At 54.2% G+C, this 19,958-nt stretch overlaps 1 protein-coding gene across 1 annotated transcript in view; it reads left to right on the top strand.

Annotated features, from left to right (window-relative positions):
• Positions 1 to 19,958, top strand: part of Notch1 (notch receptor 1) — a 46,006-nt gene that overhangs the window by 21,274 nt on the left and 4,774 nt on the right. Inside the window, exons 5-31 of the mRNA XM_021181098.1 lie at positions 848 to 970; positions 1,457 to 1,690; positions 2,245 to 2,400; positions 2,568 to 2,753; positions 3,065 to 3,178; positions 3,904 to 4,017; positions 4,321 to 4,554; positions 4,634 to 4,744; positions 5,508 to 5,700; positions 6,156 to 6,301; positions 6,462 to 6,575; positions 8,433 to 8,552; positions 8,830 to 8,982; positions 9,654 to 9,882; positions 10,394 to 10,595; positions 11,363 to 11,516; positions 11,663 to 11,847; positions 12,259 to 12,391; positions 12,607 to 12,864; positions 12,948 to 13,060; positions 13,865 to 14,436; positions 14,638 to 15,039; positions 16,039 to 16,187; positions 17,095 to 17,311; positions 17,511 to 17,598; positions 17,689 to 17,854; positions 18,627 to 18,922. Coding sequence (XP_021036757.1) covers positions 848 to 970; positions 1,457 to 1,690; positions 2,245 to 2,400; positions 2,568 to 2,753; positions 3,065 to 3,178; positions 3,904 to 4,017; positions 4,321 to 4,554; positions 4,634 to 4,744; positions 5,508 to 5,700; positions 6,156 to 6,301; positions 6,462 to 6,575; positions 8,433 to 8,552; positions 8,830 to 8,982; positions 9,654 to 9,882; positions 10,394 to 10,595; positions 11,363 to 11,516; positions 11,663 to 11,847; positions 12,259 to 12,391; positions 12,607 to 12,864; positions 12,948 to 13,060; positions 13,865 to 14,436; positions 14,638 to 15,039; positions 16,039 to 16,187; positions 17,095 to 17,311; positions 17,511 to 17,598; positions 17,689 to 17,854; positions 18,627 to 18,922 — 5,162 coding nt within the window. The remainder of the gene's footprint in view (positions 1 to 847; positions 971 to 1,456; positions 1,691 to 2,244; positions 2,401 to 2,567; positions 2,754 to 3,064; positions 3,179 to 3,903; positions 4,018 to 4,320; positions 4,555 to 4,633; positions 4,745 to 5,507; positions 5,701 to 6,155; positions 6,302 to 6,461; positions 6,576 to 8,432; positions 8,553 to 8,829; positions 8,983 to 9,653; positions 9,883 to 10,393; positions 10,596 to 11,362; positions 11,517 to 11,662; positions 11,848 to 12,258; positions 12,392 to 12,606; positions 12,865 to 12,947; positions 13,061 to 13,864; positions 14,437 to 14,637; positions 15,040 to 16,038; positions 16,188 to 17,094; positions 17,312 to 17,510; positions 17,599 to 17,688; positions 17,855 to 18,626; positions 18,923 to 19,958) is intronic.

Here is a 19,958-nt window from a genome sequence, read left to right as displayed (position 1 = left end):
AATCTCCGCACAGGCAGGGAGACAAGCTATTTGGTCTTGCTGACCCCTGGGCGGGCACTCTAAGTTGGTTCCTCCCACACCCAGATAAGCCTTTTCCAAGCCTCCAGCGTCTTGCTGTGGTGCAAGATGGTGGGATGGAGGGGCATCTTTGAGGAGGAGGCAGACAGGTGGGGTCTCCAAGGGCAGGAGGGGTTCAAAGGCATCCCCAGAGATGGTGTTAATTAGTAACCAGCTGCAAGTTTGGCTGTTGCCAGACTCGCCTTTCTGGGTTGATCATTGAACCGGCAGGAGTTGAGGAGATTAATAGCTAACTAGCTGCTGAGCAGGCCCTCAGGAAGCCACACTGCAGGCCACACCTTGGGGCCCAGCCCCAGGCTAGATGGGCTTGTAGAAGAGAGATGGTTGCCCTGGCTGTGCCCTGAGGAAATCACAGGTTCTGACTGAGCAGGCCTGCCTGGATCCCACCACTCTGGTTTCTAACTTAGTGCTCCCAAGCCCCACTTGTAGCTCCAGTAGTTTTAGGTATTCGTGGCTGCCCCACTGATTCAGTGTAGACAACCATAGTGTGCAATCCTCTGAAACTCTGTTAGTGGTTTTGTGGCAGAACCTTCAAGGACACTATGTTCCTGGATCCCTGTCTGTTAAGTCAGCTCTTTACATAGCGACTTTCTAGAGAAGAGCTGTCACCTCTGGACACGGGAGTAGGGATGCCATGGAAGGATAGATAGATGCCTTGTTCAGAGCAGAACATTGCAGGTCCATCCAGAATCTGAAGATAGCAGAGCCCACCCGAGGCTCCTCAGCAGACTTCTAAGGTCAGGCTAACCTGCTGGCCCCTGTCCCACAGGTTTTGCTGGACAGAACTGTGAAGAAAATGTGGATGACTGTCCAGGAAACAACTGCAAGAATGGAGGTGCCTGTGTGGACGGCGTGAATACCTACAATTGCCGCTGCCCACCGGAGTGGACAGGTATGTATATGGGACTTGTAGGCAGCAGCCTTCCACTAACAAAACTGCACACAACGGAGTGGTAGGAAGGTCTGAACTCTGTTCCACGCTACGGAAGCCCACACTGCAAGACCCAGGGTGGCTGGTAGCATGGGGCAGCAGCTTCTGTGCTTCCAGCTGGAGTCAGCACAGCTCAGCATCAAATGGTTCTTGTGAGCTATTAGCAGTTAGCATCCAGAGTCAGGCCCCCAGCACTGAGCCATACAGGAGCTAGCATTCTGGGCAAGCTACCAGGGATGAATACAAGGTTGTCCTCAGGGGGCTTATTAGTTAATGATAGCCAGGTCAGCCATGAGATGCCAACCCTTTGGGCTAGAGAATGGGGTAACGTGCTGGCTGCACAAGTCATCTCGGAAGACTTCCTGCAGAGAGTGGCTTTCAGCCCCACAGCCCAGAGCAGGGAGCTCATCTTGTAGCTGAGGTTGATGGTCCTGTGACCCCTCCTAGGTCAGTACTGTACAGAGGATGTGGACGAATGTCAGCTCATGCCCAATGCCTGCCAGAATGGCGGAACCTGCCACAACACACACGGTGGCTACAACTGTGTGTGTGTCAATGGGTGGACTGGCGAGGACTGCAGCGAGAACATTGATGACTGTGCCAGTGCCGCCTGTTTCCAGGGTGCCACTTGCCATGACCGTGTGGCTTCCTTCTACTGCGAATGTCCACATGGGCGCACAGGTAAGTCGGTGCAGGAATGTCCTTGGAGAAGGGAAACTTGGTTGGCTCACCACCCCTGGTGGAAACACCTGGGGAGCCATGTATGAGGTCAGAGGAACCAGCTTCGCTCAGATATAGATACAGGGCTGGAAATGCAGCTCAGTTGGTAGAGTGACTGCCTAGCATGCACAGGATATTGGACTCAATCCCTAGGACCACATAAACTGTGGGTAGTGGCACATGCCTGTCAAGCCAAGACCCAGGGAAGAGTGGATCCAAAGGTTAAGGCCATCTTTAGCTATATAGAAAACTTGAGTTCAGCCTGGAATATGTGAGACCCTGTTTTAGGAAAGGGATGGGGAGAGAGAAAGCTGTGTCTCTTTGGCACCTCCAGCAATGACCCAGTAATGCCCTTGCTGGACAGAGGCATCCTGGTGATCTGAACTTTGTGGGATGCTTGAGTGAGTCAGAGAGATTCATTCCAGGGTGTTGGGTGAGGATGGCCCTGCTGCAACAACCTGTTAATCCCAGGGTAGGGAAGAGCAGTGCCCACTCACCGCAGCTGCCTTGTCTAGGTCTGCTGTGCCACCTCAACGATGCGTGCATCAGCAACCCCTGCAACGAGGGCTCCAACTGTGACACCAACCCTGTCAACGGCAAAGCCATCTGCACCTGCCCCTCGGGGTACACAGGGCCAGCCTGCAGCCAGGACGTGGATGAGTGTGCTCTGGGTAGGTGCAGATGCAGTGGCACAGGCAGCAGGAACGGGCTGTCTGTCACATATACGGGATGTGATCTGTCCTGGAAAACCACCATTTTGATGGCCTGGGCTGGGGCATTGCGGGTGGTCGGGAGGCTGGAAGGCCAGATGAGCCCTCATCTGTGCCTCTCTCACCAGGTGCCAACCCTTGTGAGCACGCAGGCAAGTGCCTCAACACACTGGGTTCTTTTGAGTGCCAGTGTCTACAGGGCTACACAGGACCCCGCTGTGAGATTGATGTTAATGAGTGCATCTCCAACCCGTGTCAGAATGATGCCACTTGCCTGGACCAGATTGGGGAGTTCCAATGCATATGTATGCCAGGTATGTCTTATGCCATTTCCCACCATGGGGGCCGCTAAGAGCAGGCAGCAGGGGAATGAGTCAAGGCTGCATAGCTTCAAGTACCATTTCTGTCATGGTTGGTAGCATCTGGGAAACCGAGGCCAGGATAACAGGACAAAGTGGAGAATGTACCCAGAGTTGGGTGCATAGACTCAGAGCAGATATAGACATGAACCACAGTGGGCACACTAGGCCCGTATGAGGAGGGCTATTTCTCTTCCAAGTCTTCAGCTGGGGCTCTAGAAGGACTTACCAACACTGTCCTCAATCTCGCCATCTCCCATCCACAGGTTATGAAGGTGTATACTGTGAAATCAACACGGATGAGTGCGCCAGCAGCCCCTGTCTGCACAATGGCCACTGCATGGACAAGATCAATGAGTTCCTATGTCAGTGCCCCAAAGGTGAGGCCACCTACTTACCACAGGACCCGTATCCTCATGATCTCTTCCCAGACTCCTTTGAGGGAGGACTTGAGTTGACTAGGGTGTTTTCAGGCTTTCCTCAAAAGGTAAAGGCCCACGTGAGCAGTGGGCGCTATAGGGGACCTGGCACCGGAAACCCTTTACTAAAGGAGGGAAGGATGGACAGGAACTGCAGCGCTCCTGAGATAGGAGAGTCCACCTGCTTGGCTCTGTCCTCTTCTTGATGGTCATGAGAGTAAGGACATAATGTGGGGATCTGACCTATATGCCTGGGAAGGACTTGGAGGAACTGAAGAGGGGACCAAAGTCCTGGGAAGGTGTCTCTTGCCTACTCCATGGCTGGACCAGGCCTTGGGCCTTCTGAGATGTAAATAAGCCATCCTAGACTTCGTTGAGCTAGGGGAGTCCCATTCACAGCCTAGTGCAGCTGTAACCATAGCAACCAGAGTCTATTTAGGAAAAAGGCCCCTCTGTTGGGCCAGGGAGGCAGCCACTGAGCAGTGCTAAACAAGGAGCTGATTAGAGGGGCAGGGTGCAAGGGGCAGGATATAAGGGCAGGTTGAAACCTGGAGGTTAGTGGCCCCTGTTATCAAAGTACCCTCTAGGGAGTCCATGTGAGCAGACATTCAACCTAGGGTTTGTGGGTAGAAACCAAGGGGTTAGGATACTGTCAGATATAATCATCTCATCTTCCCTGGCCACAGGCTTCAACGGGCACCTGTGCCAGTATGATGTGGATGAGTGTGCCAGCACACCATGCAAGAATGGCGCCAAGTGCCTGGATGGGCCCAACACCTATACCTGCGTGTGTACAGAAGGTACAAGAGGCAGGGCAGGATCTGGGGGAGGGAACTCTTGAGGCTAGATAATGCTAAGAAGGGGACAGGAAACTGGGGAGGCCTTAGTTTGGGGCCATATAATCTGAGAGTCAGGAACTTAGCTCCGCTTGGACTCCAGGCAGGAGTGATGAGAACATCCCGGGGTATGTGATACCCCACATCCATCAGTGACCAGGCAGTGATCCTGGGCCTGTTCGGTGGTTTGCCAAGGTGTGGCCAACTAAGTGTTGAGGGAGTAACTGGCCCTGAAGCTTACTAATGCCCACCTTTCCTGCCATCTAGGTTACACGGGGACCCACTGCGAAGTGGACATTGACGAGTGTGACCCTGACCCCTGTCACTATGGTATCTGTAAGGATGGTGTGGCCACCTTTACCTGCCTGTGCCAGCCAGGCTACACAGGCCATCACTGTGAGACCAACATCAATGAGTGCCACAGCCAACCGTGCCGCCATGGGGGCACCTGCCAGGACCGTGACAACTCCTACCTCTGCTTATGCCTCAAGGGAACCACAGGTGACTGGCCGGAGCTGGCAGTGGGTGGAAAAGGGTGAGGCCAGGCTTGGAAGCTGACCACATGTCACGCTGCCCCTAGGGCCCAACTGTGAGATCAACCTAGATGACTGCGCCAGCAACCCCTGTGACTCTGGCACCTGTCTGGACAAGATTGATGGCTACGAATGTGCCTGCGAACCAGGCTACACAGGTGAGTGGCTGAAGTCAGAGGTCAGGGTCAACCCTAGAGTCTGGGAGGGACTGTGGGGTTAGCCGGGGTCCAAGGGCTGGATGACACAAGCTGGGTGTCAACTACCCAGATCTTGATCTGCCAACCAGTAGAGGTCTCTATCATAAAGACTGGGTGGCCTCCACATGCCTCCTGTCCCCTGTCAGTGTCGGCCCTAGCCATGCCAGACTTAAAGCCCCAGTAGCCTGAAGTGGGGTGGCCAGAGCTCCGAGGCCAGGCTTTTGGACATGTGTTTAGATCTGATAAGATCCTTAGCCCCGGGGGCCTTGTCCACCAGAGGGACAGTAGCACCTCTGTTCCAGAAGTGCTCTAGGAGGGTAGAAGAGGATGAGTGGTCTCAGGCTGAGGTAAAGCTGGGCTGCAGAGTGACTCAGTTGGTAAAGTGTTGGCCTAGCATGTGCAAGCCCTGGGTTCAGTTCTCCTGCCATGTTAACCAGATGCAGTGGCATACGTTGTAACCCTAGCACTCTGACATTGGAAGCAAGAGGATCAGAAGTTTAGGTCATTCTCAGCTACATGTGAGTTTGTGGCCAGACTGGATCACAGGAGGCTCTGAAGCTACTGGCACTACGGTCATGTAACTCATTGCTACAAAAGGCACTTTACCATAGCTCAAAGTTTCATAGATTAGTACAAGGGGAAACTTAGACCCAGCTAGGTCTAGCTGTAGGAGGGGTGGGCTCTGGGTGGCAGGCCTGGAATCTGAGCCCCTTCCCACCCACAGGAAGCATGTGTAACGTCAACATTGACGAATGTGCGGGCAGCCCCTGCCACAACGGGGGCACTTGTGAGGATGGCATCGCGGGCTTCACTTGCCGCTGCCCCGAGGGCTACCATGACCCCACGTGCCTGTCCGAGGTCAACGAGTGCAACAGTAACCCCTGCATCCACGGAGCTTGCCGGGATGGCCTCAATGGGTATGGCAGACTGACCTGGGAGGTACCAGCTAGAAGCCTGGGGCAGACACAGGCTGGGTGAATGGGTGCTCCTGTGAGACCAGTGATCTGAGGTCAGCCCCTAGTGTCTTCCCAGCATCCCTGGGCTGTATCCTCATTGGCTAGCATCAGCTCAGGATATAGACTCTTAGCACACACTGTGGCTGCTGAAACAGTTGTCTGATACTTGGTGACAGCAGCCCTTTGTCAGTGTGTGGGGGGTGAGGAGATTACTAAAGTCTCCGTTAAAACTATTAAAGTTTTATACAGAGGGTCAGCATTGTCAAGGTGGCATTGTTCCAGTCTGGAACCCTTGCACGGTCTTGGGCCAGGTGGTTACCTCCAGCCCAGTGGATGATGTGGCCTTGTCCTCAGACTGGAACTGTAGTTTAGCAGGAGGGCTCTGAGCCCAGGCTACAGCTCAGGCCTCTCCGTAGGTACAAGTGTGACTGTGCCCCTGGGTGGAGTGGAACAAACTGTGACATCAACAACAACGAGTGTGAGTCCAACCCTTGTGTCAACGGTGGCACCTGCAAGGACATGACCAGTGGCTACGTATGCACCTGCCGAGAAGGCTTCAGTGGTAAGTGTGGTGGGTGACACAGCAGAATGGGTCCTCCCTTTGGTCTCTTTCTCGGTCCACCTGATGAGCTAGCATTTCTCAGGCTGGGATCCTGGTTCTCTTGAGGAAAGGCATAGGGCAGAGGCTCTGGCCCACCTCCTCTTGCTCAACTTCCTTACAGGCCCTAATTGCCAGACCAACATCAACGAATGTGCCTCCAACCCCTGCCTGAACCAGGGGACCTGCATTGATGATGTCGCTGGATACAAGTGCAACTGTCCTCTGCCGTATACAGGTACGAACAGCCAGGGACTGTAATTGGCTCGGGTGGTAGCTAGTGGAGCTAAGAGTATATGGGCTTACCAGGCACTGAAGAAGGTTCTGTTCCTCGCTGAGGGGCTTAGGTCCTCAGACTGGAACTGTAGTTAAGCAGGAAGGCTCTGAGCCCAGGCTACAGCCCAGAAGCTCCAGGGCGTGTGTCCGGGTGTTTATCTGGTATGTCTGGAGTGAGGTGAGCGCTGGATTCCTCCAGAGAAAGTCTAGGAGGCTGACTGGTAGGTACTGCATGGATCAGGGTCCACTTTGCCTGTGCCTCTGGGGGCCCTGGCTGCCCTCCTCTGCTGGCTGGGCCTGGGATTCCTTTGATGGCAGCTTCTTTGTGTGAGGAGACAAGGAGCCCTCTGTTCAGATGAACAGAGGCAGCTCCTGCCATGGGCACTGCCTGAGGAATGGCGAGAAATAGACCCCCTGCAGGAGAGATGTGCATTGAACATGAAAGCCGTGACCACATGGCCCCCAACCCTGCAGATCCCAATACTGCCACAGAGTACTGGTGGCTTCATGCTGCTGCTGCTGCTGCTGCTGCTGCTGCTGCTGCTGCTGCTGCTGCTAGGTTCTGGACATAGCAAGTGGGTCTGTGAAGGTGGAGGCCCTTCCAGTGTTCCTATGATGCCTGGCAGGATGCTGTTTTCTTTGACCAAGTTAAAGGGCCTGGATTTTGTCTCCTGTGTTGGTCAGTGAGGAAACTGTCAGCAGCCAGGCACACCCCATGTCCCTTTTGGTCTTGCTGCTATCGGGGCTAGCGGGAGGAGTCAAGCCGTGCTGACCAGCTTCCTGCTTCCCTTTGCACAATTGTCGGAAACTCTGTCAAAGTTCCTGTCTGCCCAGGTCACCGTGGAAACCGATAGAGAGAGAGGTCCTGGAGAGTCTCACCAGTGGGCTGGGGACATGGTGGGAGACAAGGAAGATAAGGCTTCCTTGCTTAGCTCCTGGAGCCAACCGTGGCCATAAACAGGAAAGCTAGCTGGGATTACAAGGAGAGTCACCTGGGTTCCTCCTGGCTCCCCCAAGCGGTTATCAGATTTCACTGCCCTAGTGTGAGGCTGCACCCCATGTTCCCCAAGTAGGATATGCTTGGGGTAGCCACAGTAGCTCTGTCTCAGGAGTGAGCCTGCTGTGACCTAAAGCTTCAGGATCAGCTCAAGGTTTTTCCTGGAACGGGGAGCAGGCCAGGGTCCTCCAGGCTCAACCACCTGTTATTGTAGGGTCTTGTTTTGAGGTTTTCTAGTTGGGCAAGGCCCAGGCTTCATCGTGTAGCATTTGGGAGATGAGAGATGACTTCCAGGACTACATAGATGGCTCATGGAGAAAGAGTGCTTGTGGAAACATGAAGCCTGTTTCATGAAAACAGGATACCTCTAAATGCCCAAAACCCCAACATTTGGGAGCAGAGACATCTTGAGAGCTCTCTGGCTGGCCAGCCTAGCTAAGATGGCAAAGCTTCTGATTCAGTGAGACTCTGTCTCAAAGGAATAAGATGCAGGGTTCGTAGAGGACACTTGATATCCGTTTCTCCTTCTGCATACACTCTTACACACCTGCATGCAATATACTATGCTCGTTAAAAAAAAAAAAAAAAAAAAAAAAGGAAGGAAAAAAGTGGCTTAAGAGAGAAACTTGATTCTGCTTTATCTCTAACCTCCTGTCGGTGATCGTCATTCCTCCTGGGATCAGAGTCTGGCTGGCCAATCAATCATGTCTGGCTGGCCAATCATACAGCATCTCCTATACCTCCCCCCACCCGCCCCCCTTTATGGAAGACCCTATGGGCCAGGCTCACTGGGTTCTATCTTCTACATATCTTTCTTTCTAGGAGCCACGTGTGAGGTGGTGTTGGCCCCATGTGCTACCAGCCCCTGCAAAAACAGCGGGGTATGCAAGGAGTCTGAAGACTACGAGAGTTTTTCCTGTGTCTGTCCCACAGGCTGGCAAGGTGAGGCTTGCCTGGTCCTACCAGACTGGGACAAGGATGGTGGATGGGAAGTCAGGGGCCTTGGCCAGCCTGTGGGGCAGTCTCCAGAGAGGAACCCATCAATGCTGAGCTACCTGCTCTGGGAAGCTCTGGGAGCAGGAGATGGCCCTTCCCATTCCAACTCCATACCCTTCTGTTCCCCAGAGGTCAGGGGAGAAGCACTGGAGATAAACAGATCAGCTAGGACAGAGGCTCAGAGGGTGGAGGCAGGTAACCAAATGAGTTTTTGTCTTCACAGGTCAAACCTGCGAGGTTGACATCAACGAGTGTGTGAAAAGCCCATGTCGCCATGGAGCCTCCTGCCAGAACACCAATGGCAGCTACCGCTGCCTCTGCCAGGCCGGCTATACAGGTCGCAACTGTGAGAGTGACATCGATGATTGCCGCCCCAGTAAGTGGTACCTAGCTCTGTCCATCCTATGTTTGGGTGCCTCTGTTCCTAAGCACACATGACAGGGAGCTGCTGAGAGTCTGAGGTGGAAAATAGTCCTGGTGCCCGGCAGTCATGAAGGACTGTGGATAGCTGTGCCCTCAGCTTAGTCCACTTGCCTGTGCCTGAAAGAGACAGGCCAGAGGCTAGACAGGCCAGGAGGAGGCTGAGGCTGTTGAGCATCAGTGTGTGCTTCTCACTGGCTTTGCTGCTAGATTTCCCAGCCCAGTTGAGTGATATGAGCAGAGGCACCAGGCACTTCAAAATGATGGCATGGGGCCTAGTTGTATTCAACCTTGACACTCAGCCCTTGTCAGGACCCACTGAGTTGTGTAGGGCTTTAGGGATGCACCGCATCCTGAGTCAAAGCTAAAGGCAGAGAGAGATTGAGGGAGGCTCTGCTTGGCATCATCAGTGTGTGTGTAGGGGAATGGGCTTCCCTATGACTGCCTTGGGCCTGAGGGAAGGAGCGTATATGGAGCAGATTCCAGGCTCAGTGCTGGGATGGGCCCCTGTCGACTACTGTCATCAAGGCTTGCTGTGAGCGCTTGCCACCCCATGCTACCTTCTCAGCATCAGGTCCCCGAAGCATGGCCAGTGGCCACCTAAGGCTCATCTTTCTGTCCCTCCAGACCCGTGTCACAATGGGGGTTCCTGCACCGATGGCATCAACACAGCCTTCTGCGACTGCCTGCCCGGCTTCCAGGGTGCCTTCTGTGAGGAGGACATCAACGAATGTGCCAGCAATCCCTGCCAAAATGGTGCCAATTGCACTGACTGTGTGGACAGTTACACGTGTACCTGCCCCGTGGGCTTCAACGGCATCCACTGCGAGAACAACACACCTGACTGTACTGAGAGGTGGGTCCCAGCCTCAGCTGAGACAGGGAAAGAAATGGACTGTGGAAGACACAAAGTCTTGACAGCATGGCATCTCAAGCTGGTGTCTTGCCCAGACCCAGTGGGCATACAGCACTAATTGAACTGAATCCAGCGTTGTTCATTATGTTGCAGTGTCCCTCCTAAAGGGGCCTTTGTGACCTCCAGTGACTTAGAACAAGGAAGTTTATGCAGAGGAATTTGGGAACTAGCCTCCTATCAAACAAGAGCTTTGTAATCTGTCTTAGTTCCCCTTTTGCCCTGGTTGCCAGGAAGCTTAGAGTTAAATCAATCTCAAGCCTGGTTTGTGATGCGCTTCCTATAGTGTTCCTATTTTGCCCTTGATTTTGTTTTTCTCAACCACCACGTGTCTATATGCTCTAAAATCTCTGCTCGTGATTTGGGTATTTTGGCCAGGTAGGCATGGAGTTGTCTCTCCTGGCAAGGAACTTAGGGAACTCCTCACTCTTCCCTGCTTCTCGTCTGCCTCTAGCTCCTGCTTCAATGGTGGTACCTGTGTGGATGGTATCAACTCCTTCACCTGTCTGTGTCCACCTGGCTTCACGGGCAGCTACTGCCAGTATGATGTCAATGAGTGTGATTCACGGCCCTGTCTGCACGGTGGCACCTGCCAAGACAGCTATGGTACCTATAAGTGTACCTGCTCACAGGGCTACACTGGTCTCAACTGCCAGGTGAGCTGAGGTTGCAGGGTATGACCCAGAAGGCCTAGGACTCTCCAGTGCCCATTGCCCAGCCCTGGGCCACACTACTTCAGAGGGCCAGGGACACAGAAGCAGAGAGGCTCCCTGGTGTCATCATTGGTTGATGAGCCAGAATGAACCCACATCCTCTGGGCAAATGCCAAGTTGGGTGCTTCTGAGGGAGACAGGTGGGCATGGGTGCCAGCCAGGCTCTTCTGTGGAGTGCATTATGTGGCCATCTGTCTGAAGTATCCTGGGGCAGTGGTCACTTCTGGTGGAGGATGTCCAAGGGGGAGGTAGCCAGTGGGTTGTGGAGAGCCTTGAAAGAGAGCAAGGAAGACATGGGGCCCAGGCCTATGTTGTTCGGAGGGCAGGAGGTGTTTGTGAGTCCTGTGCCTGAGATTTCTTAGGTGACATTCTTTCTGAGATGGTGGGGGCAGGAGTGGGGAAGTCAGGGCATAAAATGCCTTATTCCAGTGGCGCTCAGCCTGTGGGTCATGACCCCAATAGGGATTGTATATCAGATATCCTGCATATCAGATATTTACATGACAGTAGCAAAATTACAGTTATGAAGAAGCAATGAAATAATTTTATGGTTGGAGGTCACCACAACATGAGGAACTGTATTAAAAGATCGCAGCATTAGGAAGACTGAGAACCGCTGTGCTTCTCAGAGCCAGTCAGGACCAGGGCAGGAGGGTGCCCTGGCAGTCAGAGTTGGTCAGGGAGAAGCTGACCAGCGCCTGTCTCCTCAGAACCTTGTGCACTGGTGCGACTCGGCTCCCTGCAAGAATGGTGGCAGGTGCTGGCAGACCAACACGCAGTACCACTGTGAGTGCCGCAGCGGCTGGACTGGCGTCAACTGCGACGTGCTCAGTGTGTCCTGTGAGGTGGCTGCACAGAAGCGAGGTAACCAACCGGCCCGGCCCATCTGTCCTTGCTCAGGCTCAGCTTAGGCCAGGAGTGCCCCGGTGCCTGCCAGGTCAGGGGACAATGGGCAGTAGTCCTGAGAATCAGAGCCCAAGCCTTAACTCCTTCCCGTCTTGTCCCCACAGGCATTGACGTCACTCTCCTGTGCCAGCATGGAGGGCTCTGTGTGGATGAGGGAGATAAACATTACTGCCACTGCCAGGCAGGCTACACGGGCAGCTACTGTGAGGACGAGGTGGACGAGTGCTCACCTAACCCCTGCCAGAACGGGGCTACCTGCACTGACTATCTCGGTGGCTTTTCCTGCAAGGTGTGGGCCGTCCTGGGGTGGCGGGGAGGGTATCAGCGTGAGTGTTGCTGCAGGGGAGGGCTTTTGACTGGGAGCTAGTGCATCATGGCAGACTGAGCACATACCTGTGCAGAATCTGGTCACATTACAGATGTGCTGAAGGAGGAGAACTATGCCAAGCAGTGGCTTTCCTATATGGTTTCATGGTACCTAATACCTGCTCCAAGACCTCATCCCTGGGGGACCAGGTGCTGCCCCACCCACCCACCCACCCACCTTGGACACTTACTTTAACTTACTGGGGTCTACTGGGTGGAGCCCTTGCTGCAGGGTGAGACAGTGTAGACTAAATGGGTATATGGCCTGCATGGCAAGTGGAGGACATGATACCACAACCCCAGCTAAGCTGTGTGACCTGTGCCATTTCTACAGTGTGTGGCTGGCTACCATGGGTCTAACTGCTCCGAGGAGATCAACGAGTGCCTGTCCCAGCCCTGCCAGAATGGGGGTACCTGCATTGATCTGACCAACTCCTACAAGTGTTCCTGCCCCCGGGGGACACAGGGTAAGGGTAGGGACCTGGATGATGGGCAGGATCCAGCCAGAGATCACTCAGGTGATTGAGAGCTGACCACGGAATAGGACTCTCAGAAGGGAGATGGGCTCCAGTGGCACTGTGCTGCCTCCCCTGGGCCCCAGGTCCTAACTGATTGCTGGTCTGGGCTGCACAGGACAGAGCACAGTCAGCATCATCTGATGGTGTCTCTGGTCACTCTGCAGGTGTACACTGTGAGATCAATGTTGATGACTGCCATCCCCCCCTTGACCCTGCCTCCCGAAGCCCCAAGTGCTTCAACAATGGCACCTGTGTGGACCAGGTGGGTGGCTATACCTGCACCTGCCCACCAGGCTTCGTCGGGGAGCGGTGTGAGGGTGATGTCAATGAGTGTCTCTCCAACCCCTGTGACCCACGTGGCACCCAGAACTGTGTGCAGCGTGTTAATGACTTCCACTGCGAGTGCCGGGCTGGCCACACTGGTGCGTGCCTTGGGCAGGTGGGTCGAACGGGTGGGTGGGCAGGGTCAACAGGGCCGGTTCCTTACTGTCCCTTCTTCACACAGGACGCCGCTGTGAGTCAGTCATCAATGGCTGCAGGGGCAAACCGTGCAAGAATGGGGGTGTCTGTGCCGTGGCCTCTAACACCGCCCGTGGATTCATCTGTAGGTGCCCTGCGGTAGGTGTCCCTGGCCCTGTGCGGCTGCAAGGGTGCCAGGTCTGAGGGTGCCTGAACCCCGACTGACTCTTATGGTAGATCTGTCCCCCACCCACCCTCACTGTGAATAGTCAGCCTGAAGACCTCTAGCAGAGGCTAGGGTTCAAGTCACATGCTTCCTCGTGTCCATTCCCCAGCTCGTTTATAAAACCCGAGCGGGCACGATCCATACATGCCTGTGCTCCCAGGGCTCTGCAGCCTCAGGCTGAAAGATTGCCTTGTATTTGAGGTACCTTAGGCTTCACAACAAGACCCTGTTTAAAAAGTTTATTTCCTGCTGTGCTATGTTGGGAACCTCACACATGCTGGGCAAGTGTTTTGCCACTGTGTCTTAGCCCAAAAATTTAAATAGATGTTTATTTTAGAGCGGTTTTAGGTTCGCATGAGAACTTAGCAGGAGGGCCAGGTCCCCACCCTGCAGGCCATTCCCTATGTTTGCTGCCTTGCGTGGAAGGTGAGGAGCTGGCACTAATATGCAATATTTGCTCTGGGTGTTGACATCCAGGGATCTGTATACATACAATGTACCAGCATCAGCCTTGGGTTTCATGGCTCTAAAAACTCCTACTAGGGTTCTCCCCATTCACCTCTCCCTCCAGTTTGAAGCCCTTGGCAACCCTGACCTCCCTATGGTGAGACGTTTCAAGGATCTTGTTATTAGGGCAGGGCCATGGACACCTTTCACAGGTCACAGACTGGGGCCAGGTCTTTGCTGGGGTGTGCATGGTGTCCCTGATCGAATGCACCATCCTCTCTCCACCACAGGGCTTCGAGGGTGCCACATGTGAGAATGATGCCCGCACTTGTGGCAGCTTGCGCTGCCTCAACGGTGGTACATGCATCTCGGGCCCACGTAGTCCCACCTGCCTCTGCCTGGGATCCTTCACCGGCCCTGAGTGCCAGTTCCCAGCCAGCAGCCCCTGTGTGGGTAGCAACCCCTGCTACAATCAGGGCACCTGTGAGCCCACATCTGAGAACCCTTTCTACCGCTGTCTATGCCCTGCCAAATTCAACGGGCTACTGTGCCACATCCTGGACTACAGCTTCACAGGTGGCGCTGGGCGCGACATTCCCCCACCACAGATTGAGGAGGCCTGTGAGCTGCCTGAGTGCCAGGTGGATGCAGGCAATAAGGTCTGCAACATGCAGTGTAATAATCACGCATGTGGCTGGGATGGCGGTGACTGCTCCCTCAACTTCAATGACCCTTGGAAGAACTGCACGCAGTCCCTACAGTGCTGGAAGTATTTTAGTGACGGCCACTGTGACAGCCAGTGCAACTCGGCCGGCTGCCTCTTTGATGGCTTCGACTGCCAGCTCACCGAGGGACAGTGCAAGTAAGTAAGGCTGAGTTTCTTTAGAGTCCCAGGGCTCAAGATGCTACGGGAGGCCCTAACCAAACACCAGGCTCCTGAAGCCAGTGTCTATCCCTGCCCATTGCCAGTCACCAAGCACATTTCCCAGATCTGGCCCATTCAAGGTACGGGTTTGAGGTCCACAGGCTGGGATGGGACTGAGTGCATCCTATACCTCCTCAGCCCCCTGTATGACCAGTACTGCAAGGACCACTTCAGTGATGGCCACTGCGACCAGGGCTGTAACAGTGCCGAATGTGAGTGGGATGGCCTAGACTGTGCTGAGCACGTACCCGAGCGGCTGGCAGCCGGCACCCTGGTGCTGGTGGTGCTGCTTCCACCCGACCAGCTACGGAACAACTCCTTCCACTTCCTGCGGGAGCTCAGCCACGTGCTGCACACCAACGTGGTCTTCAAGCGTGATGCGCAAGGCCAGCAGATGATCTTCCCGTACTATGGCCACGAGGAAGAGCTGCGCAAGCACCCAATCAAGCGCTCTACAGTGGGTTGGGCCACCTCTTCACTGCTTCCTGGTACCAGTGGTGGGCGCCAGCGCAGGGAGCTGGACCCCATGGACATCCGTGGGTGAGTGCTCCAGCTCCTGCTGTTGTGGGCTGTTTCCCAGTGTGTCCCTGGGTTCTCTAACCAGCTTAACCGTGGGGGTGTAACCTCAGGGGAGGTAGTATTCACCTTACCTTATAGTCAGAAAGCACCTGGGATGATGAGGACTTGGCAGACCTCAGGGTTTGCCCAGATGTGATTTTCAGGCCCCACTGTGTACCAGGTGTTGGAGACCAAGCTGATTAAAGCCTCCAGGGTGTCCCCTGGGGCTAAGTCATCCTAGACCAATCCTGAACCTCAGTCACTACAGCCCTTATCCCTACTACAGAGGAGGCAGCAAGGGGTACAGAAGGGCACTGTTGCTGAGCCTTGAAGGCTGAGGAGCCAAGGGAGGCACAAATAAGAGCATCTCCTGGATGCTGCACAGAGCCATCTGGGGATGGGCAGGGAAACACCAGCCAGGCATTTGGAGGTCCCAGGAGCCTGCGCTGTTGGGCATCTGCCTGGTGGCACCTTAGTGTCTCCTGACCCCAGCGGTTTCTGGTCCTGGTTTTCTTGTCATGGGACTGTGGTGAAGGTCAGAAATGAATTGTTTCCTGGAGGCTGTGTTAGAATCCTTTTTCTGAGAGGCCAGTGACTGAGAGTTGGTGACTTGGCTGGCATGAGAGAGCTGACTCTCTGGCATCTGAGCCTGCTGTCACCTCAAGCTACACCCTAGGGAGTCACAACTGCATCCCTGCAGTTTTGTGGGGCCCCAGGCACTGCTCTCAAAAGGGCATTGGATGCCTAAAGACTATTCTTTGAAGTAAGGAAAAGGGGGCGCTGTGCACCTAAGGGGCAAGGCTAAACAGTAGAATGACCCCTGCTGAGTGCTAAACACTGGGGCAGCAGGGAGACTGTCCCATTGCGGGGCTGTTGTCTGATATGCCCTGTGGGTCAGGGTGATGGGCTAGGGAGTCAGAGCTGGTGTGTAGGCAGCGTACTGGGGTGTATCTAATCTCACTGTGCCCTGTGTGTTCTCAGCTCCATTGTCTACCTGGAGATCGACAACCGGCAATGTGTGCAGTCATCCTCGCAGTGCTTCCAGAGTGCCACCGATGTGGCTGCCTTCCTAGGTGCTCTTGCATCACTTGGCAGCCTCAATATTCCTTACAAGATTGAGGCCGTAAAAAGTGAGTGATCAGGGCCTGGAGGGATGGCTCAGTGGTTAAGAGCACTGGCTGCTCTTGCAGAGGACAAGGGTTCAAATCCCAGCACGCACACAACATCTTATAACTATGTGTAACTCTAATTCCAGGGCATCCAACACTTTCTGACTTCTGCAGGCACCAGGCATGCACAGGGTCCTGACGTACATGCAGGCAAAACACCCATACACATTACATATTTTTAAATGAGTGCCCTACCCCGGCCAGCCCTGCCTCTTCAGGGATGGGTTCCTTGGGTGGAGGGTCACAGGCAGGCTGTCTCTCACTCCTTGTGCCAGCTGCCATTCCCAGCTCAGGAAGTGCTTTTCTGGAATTTTTTTCCAAGGCCTCCCCTCCCTGTGGCTAGTGGGAGCCGGAAGTCAAAGCTGTCCCCTAAGATGTATACAGATACCAGAAAGTGAGGAGGAGTCTTTCTTCTCTCCTCATTCTCTACCCCTGATTTTTCTTTGTTGGATATTATTTCAAAATCATTACTAGAGTTTTTTTTTTGTGTGTGTGTTATTTTTTTTAAGAGAGAGAGAGAAGAATTGATCGGTGTCATGTGAAGTGTTGAAGTTTGTATCTTGAAAATCCCCCTAAATCCTTTGTCTTAACAGCTCAATGCGAGCGCAGTGATTTGAAGTTCGCTAATCCTCCTTCTCGAAAGGGGAGAAGTGAGCACTGTCTCCAGACAGATCAGCTGGTGCAGGAGAGAATTTAGCGATAGTTTGCAATTCTGATTAATCACGTAGAAAATGACCTTATTTTGGGGGGTGGGATGGAGGAGAGTGGGTGAGGAGGCACCGGCCGTGGAGCCAGTCCTCCGCCCCCCGCCAGCCCACAGCATCACCACGCCTGACGAGGGGTGCTTGCCTGCCGCCCCTGCCCGCAGGTGAGCCGGTGGAGCCTCCGCTGCCCTCGCAGCTGCACCTCATGTACGTGGCAGCGGCCGCCTTCGTGCTCCTGTTCTTTGTGGGCTGTGGGGTGCTGCTGTCCCGCAAGCGCCGGCGGCAGCATGGCCAGCTCTGGTTCCCTGAGGGTTTCAAAGTGTCAGAGGCCAGCAAGAAGAAGCGGAGAGAGCCCCTCGGCGAGGACTCAGTCGGCCTCAAGTGAGTGGACACTGCTCCCACTGTGTGTGGGTGAGTGAGTGGCAGGGTTGGTGGGGGTGCTTAGCTCCCGCAGGCCCATGGACCCATCCATCCCTGTCCGTTACCCTAAGCCCTCCTGCATGTAGAGGATGCCCATATGAGCTGTGGCTTCAGGGCATTTCCTGGAGTACCTGCTCAGTCTCCCTACCCCCATACCCAGGCCCCTGAAGAATGCCTCAGATGGTGCTCTGATGGACGACAATCAGAACGAGTGGGGAGACGAAGACCTGGAGACCAAGAAGTTCCGGGTGAGTCCCGCAGGCCCCCCAGCCCCCCTGGGTGGCGCCTCCCGCCTTGGCCCCAAGTGATGAGGCTCTGCTTACTCTGTCCACACTCAGTTTGAGGAGCCAGTAGTTCTCCCTGACCTGAGTGACCAGACTGACCACAGGCAGTGGACCCAGCAGCACCTGGACGCTGCTGACCTGCGCATGTCTGCCATGGCCCCAACACCGCCTCAGGGGGAGGTGGATGCTGACTGCATGGATGTCAATGTTCGAGGACCAGGTAAGGCCACTGGAGACACATGCACACATTCCCTAGCATAGACTTAAGAGGCCAGTAGGACTTGAGGAGGGCTGGGTCACTGATCGTCTGGCTCCTGCTGCCCCTACAGTATACTTTTTCATGAAATGCTGCTTTGCAATAGTCAAAGTGTTATTTTTTTTATTTTTATTTTTTTTTGGTCTCAGTTTTTAGTATGCTGGGATTATAGGTGTGTCCCCATGCCCAGCTAAAGTGTTGACTTTTAAAATATATGTAGGCAGAACCATGCACATAGGTGTATATAAAAATATCTTTTATTTTATGTGCATGGTTCTGCCTACATATATGTCTGTGTAGCGTGTGCATACCCAGTGCCTGTGGGGAGCCTGAAGAGGCCATTGGATCCCCTGAAGCTACAGTTACAGAGCAGCTATATGGGTACTAGGGATTGAACTCAGGTCCTCTGGAAGAGTAGCCAGTGCTCTTAACCACGGAGCCATCTCTCCAGCCCTTATTTTATGTTTTAAAGCATTTCTTCATTTGAGTGTAAGGGGCACACATGTGCCATAGTGCACGCGTAGAGGTCAGAGGACGACTTGTATGAGTGGGTTCTCTCCTTCTACCATGTTGGTCCCAGGGTGCCTTCCAGGGAGGCAGCACTGCATCCCTGGGGACTTCATCCAGGGTCCCTTAAACTGCAGGACTGCCTGCCAGGGCTATGGCTGAATGTTGACCCTCCCTGAGGCTGACACCATCCTTCCCACACCTACCCCTGTTTCTGTCCTCTCTGCAGATGGCTTCACACCCCTCATGATTGCCTCCTGCAGTGGAGGGGGCCTTGAGACAGGCAACAGTGAAGAAGAAGAAGATGCACCTGCTGTCATCTCTGACTTCATCTACCAGGGCGCCAGCTTGCACAACCAGACAGACCGCACCGGGGAGACCGCCTTGCACTTGGCTGCCCGATACTCTCGTTCAGATGCTGCAAAGCGCTTGCTGGAGGCCAGTGCAGATGCCAACATCCAGGACAACATGGGCCGTACTCCGTTACATGCAGCAGTTTCTGCAGATGCTCAGGGTGTCTTCCAGGTACGCAGCACTGCATCCTTGAAGCCAGTGACCTCATCAGGTCTGACTGGCATGGACCCTGCAATCTCTAATTCCAAGTGTGACTGGGCAGGGAAACTTGGCACCTCCACACTGCATTTTGAAGGAAGTCCAGGTTACAAAGGGCATCAAGTCCCACCTGTGTTCTCTGAGCAGGCTGGCTGAAGGTGGTCTTGCGGAACCTACAGGGTGAGGCAGGGCCTCCTTACTCTCAGTAAAACCCTCCAGATCTCAAGGCTATGGCCTTGACTTGAGGTCTCCACCTCAGTGCTAAAACCTTTGCAGGCTAACCCCACCCCATTCAGCTGTGGCTGCAGGCATAGCCCATGGCTGCAGAAAGAGAGCTTTAGAGGCTGCTTGGTCCTGGCCTGCAAACCTATCTCCTGGCTTTGCCTAGAAGCCTGGAGCCAGCCTGGGTGGATTTAAGGATTTAGCTGCCTGGGTCTGCAGGGACCATCCCTAGTAGTTGCTCCTGCATGTTGCCAGCCAGTGACCCCTGCCACCAGACCTGTCCTCTAGGCGGCCCTGGAGCAAACTCCAATGGGGAATAGACCAGGCATCAAAAAGCTTGTCATTTAATCATTTCTCAACTTGAACCACACGTTGTCGGTCTGTAGAAGAAATTAAACAAGACAGGGCAGTGTACACCTTTTATCCCAGCACTCTAGAATCTGAGAGGATTGTGAGCATGAGGCTAGCCTGGTCTTCATAGAAAGACCCTATTTCAAAATAGCAAAGAGAGGCTGAGACCAGCCACGGGTTACACTGACTACCTGGTGTACAGCTTTTCCACATGGCCTGCCTTGCTTGCATAGACAGATGTGTGTACATTTTGTAGGAATCCAGGCAGTGCTGTGAATCCTTACCCAGGTCACCACCCCACTCCTCCCACCCTTAGCAGTTCCAAGTACGGCTATGGGCCATGAGCGAGATTCCTAGCCTGGTTACCCTCCCCTCTCTCCCCCACGCTATGCAGTTTGATTTTCTCAACCTGGAGGTAGTTCTGGCAGCCATGACC

Source organism: Mus caroli, chromosome 2 (genome assembly GCF_900094665.2).
Source record: "Mus caroli chromosome 2, CAROLI_EIJ_v1.1, whole genome shotgun sequence".
Taxonomy (NCBI): domain Eukaryota; kingdom Metazoa; phylum Chordata; class Mammalia; order Rodentia; family Muridae; genus Mus; species Mus caroli.
Note: the sequence above shows the minus strand (reverse complement) of the source record. Positions and strands in the feature narration are given on the sequence as shown.